Source organism: Daphnia pulicaria, chromosome 2, assembly GCF_021234035.1.
Source record: "Daphnia pulicaria isolate SC F1-1A chromosome 2, SC_F0-13Bv2, whole genome shotgun sequence".
Taxonomy (NCBI): domain Eukaryota; kingdom Metazoa; phylum Arthropoda; class Branchiopoda; order Diplostraca; family Daphniidae; genus Daphnia; species Daphnia pulicaria.
This window is the reverse complement of record NC_060914.1, coordinates 4,442,663-4,453,486: the sequence shown is the minus strand read 5'-3', so window position 1 is coordinate 4,453,486 and position 10,824 is coordinate 4,442,663. Positions and strand designations below refer to the sequence as shown.

General features: G+C 40.0%; 3 protein-coding genes across 5 annotated transcripts; 1 reads left to right on the top strand and 2 right to left on the bottom strand.

The window, feature by feature from the left end:
• The first annotated feature begins 3,229 nt into the window (after positions 1-3,229).
• On the top strand, positions 3,230-4,329 carry LOC124325888. 3 transcript variants are annotated; one of them, XM_046784455.1, is made up of 2 exons: positions 3,230-3,411; positions 3,483-4,329. In XM_046784455.1, the coding sequence occupies exons 1-2, from the start codon at positions 3,406-3,408 to the stop codon at positions 4,077-4,079; spliced, it is 603 nt and encodes a 200-aa protein (XP_046640411.1). In that variant the 5' UTR covers positions 3,230-3,405; the 3' UTR covers positions 4,080-4,329. The 3 variants fall into 3 exon arrangements, with proteins under 3 accessions (XP_046640411.1, XP_046640413.1, XP_046640412.1); XM_046784457.1 differs by having other exon boundaries at positions 3,233-3,411; positions 3,504-4,329; XM_046784456.1 differs by having other exon boundaries at positions 3,233-3,411; positions 3,501-4,329.
• A 612-nt stretch (positions 4,330-4,941) lies between these two features.
• LOC124325886 (NADPH oxidase 4-like) lies at positions 4,942-8,078 on the bottom strand. Its single transcript, XM_046784453.1, has 12 exons — positions 7,700-8,078; positions 7,515-7,610; positions 7,167-7,383; positions 6,958-7,083; positions 6,715-6,871; positions 6,364-6,625; positions 6,161-6,223; positions 6,026-6,086; positions 5,782-5,947; positions 5,517-5,712; positions 5,352-5,458; positions 4,942-5,268 (listed from the first exon to the last, which is right to left on the bottom strand). Exons 1-12 carry the CDS (start codon positions 7,748-7,750, stop codon positions 5,160-5,162), a joined length of 1,611 nt encoding a protein of 536 aa, XP_046640409.1. The 5' UTR covers positions 7,751-8,078; the 3' UTR covers positions 4,942-5,159.
• A 717-nt stretch (positions 8,079-8,795) lies between these two features.
• On the bottom strand, positions 8,796-10,536 carry LOC124325887. Its single transcript, XM_046784454.1, has 3 exons — positions 10,432-10,536; positions 9,505-10,362; positions 8,796-8,900 (listed from the first exon to the last, which is right to left on the bottom strand). Exons 1-3 carry the CDS (start codon positions 10,432-10,434, stop codon positions 8,808-8,810), a joined length of 954 nt encoding a protein of 317 aa, XP_046640410.1. The 5' UTR covers positions 10,435-10,536; the 3' UTR covers positions 8,796-8,807.
• Between the last annotated feature and the right edge of the window lie 288 nt (positions 10,537-10,824).

Below are 10,824 nucleotides of genomic sequence, written 5' to 3'. Positions count from 1 at the left end.
GTCATATTTCAAGGCTTGTCGCTCTTTTTCACCGGTTGGGAGCACCCAATTGACGTTTACATTGCTCGATTTTTTAATTCACTGATGTAGGAAGGCTGATGCCCACATTCGTTTAACATCCCTTGGTTCAGCTGATAACATTGTGTATCCGAGGCATATTAAAAACCAAGAACGTTATGGCAGCCTGTCGGAGGAAACATACCTGTGCGACACACTTCCTTCTTTGGATGAAATTAAAAATACGATGGAAAAGGCTAGGGTCGACGCCAAAATGGAATTGGAAGCACTGGGGGTTTGTTTAGGCGACTCAGATGACAAAATTTTCAATTTTGACGCGCGTTTAGCCTTTAAATTAAGCGAGTCGTTGGAAGCGCCAGCCCCTACTGATGATGACGCTTTTGAATTTGATGAATGTGAAGAAGTTGCTTGCGAAGGAGAGGATACTTTAATTTCATTGATTCCTATGAAAAGAGTTTATTGAAATCAATTGAAGGCGCGCAGCTTACAGATTACAGTTCCTTGTTAGAAAGCAGACTGATAAAATATTGCGAAAAGGAAAAGCCAGTTCGTGATACTGACCAAGAGATTTTGTCTAGTCCTTTTATCGTAATAACAAGAGAAGATGGGGCCGTAGTAACTTTTAAAAAGCAGACAATAGTATGGCTTTGTGAAAATGGAGTTAAAAAACAGAGTAACGATCGCCTCAAAAGAGTTACTCAGAGCTCAAATTTCTTACTTGCACAAAAATTGATTATAAATTTTCCGGAAAAAAGGAAAATTCGTATTGGGGATTGGTGTATGTTTAAGAGTGATGTAACTGGTAGAGGTAAAAAAAAGAAACAAAGAGTGTGTACTTTCTTTTATGTTGATGTCCGGGGGGAAAAATGAGATGAAGCAAATCATTTTAACTGGGACGGAGAGAAAAATGTGGGTGCTCAATGTGATTGGTATTGTTTTGATCATGTCAACCAGCAATTAACAGGAAGACTTATCGAGCAGCCAATGTTTGCGCACGGGTATCATTGCTGTAGTAATTATATATGTAGTTTGCCTCCCCCTGTGATAAATAATGAGTCCCAACTTTTGTTTTCTTCCGATATCACTGTTATGGAAATGAAAAACTTAATAAAAGGATTCTGTCTTTAAAGTTCTTGTTTATTACATAAGTTTAAAAAATTATGCAAAATATCTTAAAAATCACGAAAAATCACGAAAATCTTTAAACAATCGAAAAAATCTTAAGAAAATCTAAAAATCCCCCAAAAAATCCGAAAAATCGTAAAAAATCTGAAAAAATCAAAAAATCTGAAAAAATCTGAAAAAATCCAAAAAATCTGAAAAATTGATTTTTGGATTTAAGATCCGTACACCTTCGGATCGAGTTGACAACCCCTCGCAATTTAAAGGAAATGGATATGGTTAACATTTCGAAAATGAATATTTAATTCTATTCCTTGAATCAATCAATTAACAAATGAAGTGTAGAGGCTAAGCTAAAAATTAGAAATAAAGAATCATTAAAATTGTAATGTAATTGAAGTTTGAAAAACAATTAAGGAATCAGCAAAGCGTTTATTTGTTGGGTAATATATAGACTCATTGGCTTTGTAGAATACTTCTCTGTCAGGCCACTAGAGGCATCATAAAATAACAGAAGTCCGCAGAAGTAGGCCTCGTACGCACGTAGTAGCCTACTCATGATATTATATACATACGCAAGCGTCCGCAACAAGCAAAATTTGTCCCGCTCATATATAGGGCGAATTAAAATAAACGTGGAAATTCAGAGAGAGGACTCCAACAACGAAAAAAAAAACCAACGAACATGGCAGGATTTCTAGATAGTTCCACAAAATTGTAGGAAAATGCATTCATGCATTTTTGCCGTGCCGATATCGAAAGCTATAACCGGAAATCTGGAGAAATTGTCCCATCACAGTTGCGCATATTGGTTGCATTTATTCGTTTTTATATCACGCTCATTTTCTGATACAAAATATATTTGGGAACGTGGATTTAAAATTTTTATTCGTTATCAGAAAATAATTTTCATATTAAAACGAATGTGAACCAACACGCGCGAATCCCGGGACACGTTCCACCAGTGCATTTTCGAAAATAAAAAAATTTTGATTGATGACTGACGCACCTTGTTTGCTACTTTAAAAGTTGTCTTTGATCTCTGCGTGAAGCCAGTCAATTTCCCGATTCCTTATTTCTGGGTACATGTATACGATCTGAAATAATTTTTCATAAAAATGATGGGGGCGAATGGGGATGATGGTAGATCACCATTCTAGATATAACGAAATGGCATGAAATATAATGAAAATCAAGTACAGAAATTAAATTACAAAATTAGAAGTGCAACAGCATCATAATTCGTGTTTTGTGTTGCGTGATTCTGACCGCTAGATGACAAAGTTTAAAAAAGGGGCGGGGAGAAAAGAATGGAGGCAAAACCATTCGCCATATCCCATATGAGTTGTTAATGCTTCGGGGTTAGTATAGGCTACATTATTTCTGAATTTTTGTTTTATTTTTTAATTTGCCCGATTGAATAATAGATAATAGGTTTGATGCAGGTTTACGGAGCTATTATTTTACATTTGATTTTAAGGTTAGATTTGATTGCAAGTTTGATTTGATAAATCTAATATCCCAGGTTTGCCGCTATGTTACCCTTTGATGTTTGTTTAGATAAGTGTTTTATATAATGTTGTTTGTTTAATTATAGATTGATGTTAAATGATAGGTTTGTTGTTAAAAAGGTACAACGGCACCCCATAAAAATGGATCTAGTTTAGTTATCTTTTCCGCATTTCAGAATTGAATGAATGCAGAAAATTGTAGAAAAGAAAATAAAACCGAAGAGTTCTGTACTTAAGACTAGTTCGTGTTTATTGTTTATTCTAAAATAGACTCTTTCTTGACAATTAGATTGCAGTAGAAAGGCATTTATAAAACTCGGCACGTTTTCCCAAGACTGAAGCACACAATATGGGTCGCGATTTTTTTGGATTTTATTTTTTTATTGTTTTGACCACCAACTACATCCTTGCGTGTTATGCACTGGAATTACAAACTTTCCTACAACAATAAAGTGAAGAATGCCAAAGTCCTCGGCCCCTATTGAGTATGTACCGTTATCCCTTTGCCATAGGAGAACGAGAAAATAAAACCGACGGGTCGTCACATTTCAATCGTCCTTTGCGTGTGGTTTAGGTATTCAAATCCGGTATTTTTTTATTGCCCGATTGGTTCTATATTATCATTGTGGTTGATTTGCCGAAAGGAAGTTTTGAGATTCCTCAGGGGTCGAAATTCAGCACGCCAGACTCGTCGTGTTGTGGATCTTTCAGTATTCTGCCAGCCGCTGTAGTCGCCACTTCGAAAGTTACTTAGATGCAGGTATACTAGTTAACTGGAACTTCACAGAAAAAACCTCGATTTTTTAAAATCTATTTGGTGGTTTGGCTAAGTTTTTTAATTTGTTTCAGCAGTTGAAAACTGCAAGTGCGACCGCCATCCTTGCGGCGCTTTCGTTCATAGTCTGGAGTTTGCCTGTGAGCTCTGTTCCCGATGCTAACGGCGATACTTTACCGTTGACACGTCCAGCTTCTTGGGCAAAGATTGGTCGAGTCGTCTACCTTCCTGCCTATTACCACGATGGCCGCTCTTCCAGCAATGTCCGAAGCTTTCTTCCGATCAACCGCGTTCATCCCGACTACCAGCATCCGATTTATTTCCAGGGATCCTATCGTTCGCCGTTTGACGTAATCCAGCAGCACCAACCGTCCAACTTTCTATACCCATATTCAAATGACGTCCATCAAGATCTAAAGGATATTGATATCTTGAACAATGGATTGCAGGCCAGGAGGCGAACTGGTTTTGAGAATGTGATTATGCCGAGTTTCGATTCAGTTCCACGACACGCAAGTTTTACGGACAAGTCCTTTTTAGCATTTTTCAGCAAAGTTATCATGCCCGTTAGGTTTGTCAATAGAGTTAGCTCTTTTCCGAATGTCAGAGTATCTTACAAAAACATTACCTTAACCGGAATTGCGATTGGTTAACTAGTGCAACTACGACGAATTATATGCGGAATTATGTGAGATGTATTTTGCATGATTTTAACAGATTTTACAATCAGTAATTTTTTATTGACATTGAGTTAATCTATTTGACCTTTTGAAGACCAATCTTTAATAATTTAACTAAAATTTACATTTATTGCATTGGTAATTCTGTCTGTTCTATGTTGTATGTTCAGAAATGATTCATTAGAACTGTTATTATTCAAAAATTTATCAGAGAAAATATAATTTTATTTATCGTAAATCATTCCGGTAGCCTAGTTATATTTAATCAACACATGAGTTCCGGTCGGGCCACGTAAAAAAGAAGAATATGATTTATGAACGACATCCCGCTTACACACGACAAAGACGATCTTTCGTGTTATTAAATTGTAAAGTGTTTATTGAGAATAAGATAAACTGGTCGTCAAATTTGGTAACTCGGAGAAAGCTGGCCTTCTTTACCGAAAGGTGTTACAAAAGGGCATCGAACCCTTGGGGCCAAAGATCCATCTTTCTTTATTACCTACCTGAAAGATGAAGAAATCCTTGCAAAAAAACTTTCTCACAAAACAAAAAAAAAGTTACCACATTGCGCGGGTAATTATCCCGGCAGACAGTTATTAAGTATACCAACATCTTCCAAAAAAAGGGGGGCATATCGAATTGAATGCACGTCTCGTATTCTTCTTATTTCATTCAACACGATTAATAAGTTCATTACGATTCATTTGCATTCAAACTGCCTTCCGAGGAATTACCGATTTTCTTCGTTTCACAACTGCTCTATATTCTCGGTAGCCTATAATATTAAATTACCTAAGTGGAAAAAGTAATATTCGCTTGATCTAAAAAAAAGTCGTAGGCAAAAGTAAATATACTATGTATATCTCGCTCATACTGCTAGCAGTTTACGCAATACAAAAATTTATAAAACAGTTTTGTGGCAAGACTGATGATATATATTTTTTATGTACGTCGTAATTAGACTTTAGAAGTTCTTTTTTTAAATATATAGTAAAAAACATGCAAGTATGTTTGATTTATTCTCACAAAAGAAAAAACGATAACTTTTATTCAAGAGAAACTTTCGTAGGCTAGAGTGAAATTGGAAATGGAGCGGCACATCTGTTCAATCTGGCGGTTTAATTCTCTGGGTCCGCAGCTGAAAACGTCCACCCGTTCCCTGAATATAATACAACAACAGTTAGTCAAAATAAAAAATAGTATGTGAAAAAAAAAATAAGATTCAATTGTAATACTATATACCTGGAATAAGTCTCTTTCCACGACGTGAAAAGTTCCTTCCACTTTGGACGACCGTATTCCAATCGCCGAAGGAGATTTGGGTATTTTTGGCTAAGAATAATTTCCACCTAGAACCAAATGATTGATTTTATTTTGTTATTCGAATTTGTTTTGATGTCAACTCACTGGCGAGAAACCACGACAGGCCGCAGGGGCTGGGCGTGTAACGTGGAGTCTAATTTCCAGCTTATCTGGACGAGGACTAGCCCACGCGTCCTCGATCAGTTGATCGATGGCAGCCGATGCCCACAAAAGACTTTCCGCCTTTTGGACGCAAAAAACGATATGCAGGCGCTCCGGTCGGGCGTTCCAGCCGTTCCGTCTAAACACAGACAAGAGTTTCGTGATTATTTAATTGCTTACTGGTAAACATTTAACTTGTATTATATACATTAAATTGTGGATGACACACAAGAAAGGCGTGAATCCGATACCCCCGGCTATGCAGATCACCGTTCTGCTGTTGATGACGTCAGAAAACGGACTGGAAAATGGGCCATCCACATAAAGCTCGACATCATCTCTCTGGGTTTTTCCTAGGAGACTTTTCAATTGCTCTAAATCATTTGTAAGAAATTCAATTCATCGTTTACAACAATGAGCTTTGATTATTCCTTCAATTATGTCATACATACTGCACCAATCTCCCCTAGTTTTCATGTGGACCGTCCAACTGGCGTGAGTCATATCACAACACTAAAATTTAAATTTGTTTTTATTGGCGCAAAATTTGAAATTTGAATTTTAAAAAATCATTTTCAAAATCTTACCGAAGAGAGAGAGAATGGATGCCACTGGAAACCAGAGATGACTGGACATTGAAGGAACACGTACTGCGTTTCGATTGATGATGGAGGAGAAACAACAAAACAAAGAAAAAATTCAAGTGTTAATTTATTCCGAAATGGTTTTTGTCATTTTTCTTTTGAAGAAAACATATTTATGAATTATGAATGAAGGTGGGGGAACTAACTTGTCCAGGCTGGGAATGACTCATCCAGCGATCAACAACCAGTTCGATAACGTCTGGTTCGTGCACGACGACGCGGGACACGCTGACCGGCTGGCGCCGACTGACTTTGCGCCAACTCCAGTCGAAAAGGTAAAGGATAATCGGAATCGTCACATAAAGCCAAGTGTAGCCCTTCATGGGTATGAAAACTGGAGGCGGCCCATCTTGGTCGTCGTTCCCCGGCCAGTGGTCCCGCCAATTCGTTTGCTCCTTCAGCATTCCGCTAGAAATGCGCGGCAAGCATTTCAATGCGCACTTTAGACACTTGCCAAAGACGGCCATGTTCGGTAATGGACGGTACGGCGCACTCACCTGGTGGGATGGAAGACCAGGAGGACTAAAAAGGGTCCGAACAGAAAGTGATGACTGTAGTAAAATGTGTTGAAATGTCGGGTGCGGAACCAACTGGCGGACGTCACTAGGATCATTGTCAGTATCAAAATCATCAACACACCCGTAATCCCTGGAACTAATAAAACGCACCTTTTTTTTTACACTCCGGGTTCAATGTCACAAAGGTAATAATATTAAGAGAAAAGCTTTGAATTGAATTACGTGTAAAGAAGACCAACTGTAAAGGATCCTGTCCGGGTGATTCCGCGATATTGACTTCAATCCATCGGTGGTTGTAATAGAGCGAACAATTGACCGCGTTGACCAAATGGGCTCCGGTATGAATAACTGGACAACGAAAAATCGTGGGTGGGAAATGTCATTTCATTAAAGATGAGCGGTTCCGGTTTCTTTCGATGTGAATTACATACCCGAAGCGATAATGACGGTGAAAGCGCAAGTGATGTGAAACCGTTCGGCTTGGTTGAAAAACAGACGGATAAAACGGGCTGATAAGCCACAACGACCCAGAAGACGACAACAATAACGGCGCAAGGTGGTGGCTGCCCGCTTGCAAGTCGGCAGAAGTATAAGACCGCAACTGACATTCAAAACGGCTCCCGTACCGCGCGAAATGCACAAACCGCTCTAAACAGTCGTGGTTTTTTTTTGTTTTGTTTTCAATTTTTTTAAAGAAATTATTATTAAGAAAAAATAAAAATAAAAATAAAACAAGTTTTAGGAGTTGCGCAACAGATGGAATAATATGTATGACTCACTCCTAGAATTTGATGGAGGTAATAGTACTGGGGTTGCCCTTTGTAGAGGCGGTAAGTATTCCAGAAAATAATTCCGTTCAATATTAACCAGACGGCCTTTTGTTATGTGTTTGAAAACTAAATTATCATGAGGTCTGAAAAAAGTCGAGTAACAATAATATTTGAAAAAAATCGAGTTATATTACGTGAAAGGCGTGCGATGGGCGGAGCCAACTCGACGAAAACATGTTGACCATATTTGGCACTTGAGAAAAATATAAGCGACTGACTTTATTAACACGAATTTAAAAACTATGGCGATGTCTCACGCATCCCGACACTGTAACAAACCAAGCGACCTCATGATTGGCAGCAGTCAAATTGGCACATTTGCTGGTCAATTAACTGGCGTGTTGCAGGGGCAAAACCAGAAACGAGTGTGTGGAGCGGGAGCGTGATTTGAACTTTTGCTTTCGCTGAGAGATGCATTGACACTGCGTCGAACAAAAGGCAGCAGCCGAGTATTTTCGAAGGAGAGACTCTCTCTCTCTCCCTCTCTCACTTCTTGTTGCACGCCAGTCTCAGTTTTTTTTTTCTTTTTCTTCTTTTTCCCGTTGCTATGGCAACACATCCCAAAGAAAAGAAGGAAAAAAAAAGATGAGTTTCTTCTCTCTCTCTTTCTCTCCCCCCCCCCCCCCCCTGTCTACGGTCGCTCTCTACCCGACTGAAAATAAACCCTAAATGGAAATAACAGTATACGTATGTTTCATATCCACCGTCTCGCATCCCAAAATGCATGGAAAAAAATGCTGCGTGCCGGAATCCCCTCCGGCTTCGTTGTAACCCCAAAGTATATAGTCACCAGCAGCACCGATACGGGCGGCGAGAGCGCGAGCGCTAGAGAGAAAAAATCACAATAAATTGCCAAACATTTGTGTAAGAGCGTGTGTTACAAATCGACGTGATTTTTAGCCATTTGCTGGCGCCGGTGTGTGCAAACAATACACCGGTCAAACGAGGAGATAGAGGGTCGTAGAGCGGCACGATTATTTGGTTATATGCAGAGTGAAACTTTAGCTCGGTTCTACTTGACATATGGCCTTGGATCTCTCTTCCACTTCAAAATATCTTGTGTATCCTTGTTTATTTTCTTTTTCTTTCTTTCTTTCTTTTTTCGAAGCGCGCGGTTCCCACAGTCATTTTTCCAAAAGCCATTTCCAGTTTCTTCCGAGATACAATATAATATACTTTATTTTTCAAAAAAATCAAATAAATGAACAAAGACCTGAATTCTTTTTTAAAAAATATTAAGAGTTAATCAGCGTAAACGGAAGGTCGGATGACACCGAGGAATCGTCGGTTGCGCAGCTGCCCGTCAGCCAGAGAATGAGGGTCCCTCCACAAAACCTGTTGGAATACAAATCATTTTTCGGCTTTTGTTTTGAAACATCCTCATTTCGAAAGTGTTTAAGAACCAGAAATGTTTGATTTATTTTGAGCGCTTCTGGGTCTATCCGTGAACCCTATCCGTGAACTTTTCAACGACTTTTGAATTTATGATCTCTTGGCCAGCCAAGTGGGTCTTGAGGAAATCTAAATTTTCAGCGCAATCTCAACAAAACTGTTGGTAAAAAGTAAAAGCTCGCGTATGTATTCAAAACGAGATGAGCACGCATAATTCAAAAAACGGTGTAGTGGCAAAACGATTAAACATGTCAAAAAGCGATCGGCATTGGCTTATGATTTTTTTTTTCCAATGATGTGCTAAATCATTTCAACGTATGTATAATACTCTAGATGGTTCTAGACCATTAAAGTATACAGTTGATGCCGTTTTACGCAGCAATAATAATAATAGATAAGATGATAGCGAATAATGAGCGTTGAAATATTATTGTAACCGCCCGGCGGATTTCGAACAGATTTTTTTACGTATGGGATGACGATGGAAAATAACACTAAACGCCATCTAGTAGCGATCCTTTTCTATACCAGCCGAAGGAGCTACTACCTTGGAAGCGATGTAATGTCCGTTGCGGATATTCCTGCTGTATCTTCGGATTTCTTCGGCCGTCGATCGACGATTAGATCTGGGGCGATTGTAACGCGGCTCTTCATTAGCATTGGCGTAGCGTAGCGACCGGCGGGCGAAGGGCGACTCGTCAAGCAGCAGTTGCTGGGGCTGGGCGCTGGGGCGTCTGACGAATTGGTCCCTGTAAAGTGAATGACGTCTAACAGTTGGCGCGTGATGTGCTGGCTTGGTGTCAAAAAAGTTGTCCTCCGTTCCATCTTGGCTAGCGACTCCGATAACATATTTGGGGAGACTTCTCTCCGGGGTGGCGTCCGGCGACAGCTGCTGCGCCTGCTGCTGCTGTCGAGCTGATTGCTCAGTCAAGAAGGGGGGATACTGTGGGTAGTCGTCGCTGTCAAAGCTATTGAATTCCGTTTCGAATTTGAACGGACTGTTGTTTTGTAGGTCGTTGAGTTGTCGTATGTCGTGTTGGACCGGTGCGGTTCTGGTGACGAGTGCTGGTGAGATGACCGAGTCTTGGAATTCGTCCCGGTCTTTAGATTCGGATGGGGTAAAAGCTGGCGGGATGGAATAGTAAGTCGAATCGTCGTTGGTGTTGGTCTGCGGTGAGGACTCGAAGATCGGATCAATGGCCGAAAACTGCAATTCGTCTCTGGCGCCGTTCAATTCGCGACCTTTGCGGCCAGTCTGCAGGAAAGGATCGAAGGCGTAATAGTTGCCGATGATTTCCTCAAAAGCCGATTGCTTGAGGACATCCGGAAATCCTCCGTCGTCAAACTGGGCTGAACACGAGCCAGCTGTGATCAGCAGTAAGGCGCTTAGAAGCTTCACGGAAAACTAAATTGAATTTTTCAAAAAGATGATTTTGAATATGAAATATGAAAAAATGCTCCAAAATGCACGTACCATGTTGCGTGTTTGTTTTTAAAAGATAGGGATAATCCAAATGCCGTTGGGTGCTGATGTGGTGGTATGGACAGGTAGATGCAGACTGAGACAAGTAACCAACTCTTACAATTCCTTTATATAGTTTACACACACGTCTGGGAGATGGGCGCTTTCTCCACTTAGAGGCAAAACAGCCTATAGGCTTCCTCTTCAGAGTCCAGCACACACTCTCTCACATCTTTTTCTTTTCATCCGCCCATGGCCAGCTATAATAGCAACTACCATCAGCTCCGCAGCTCTTCCCTCGTAAAAGAAGATGAAATAACTTCACCTGGTGTGTAGTAAGAGACGTCGTTCAGGGGTGGATGACCATATGTCGTCATTTATCGCCTCCTACTTGCTGAAATAGGC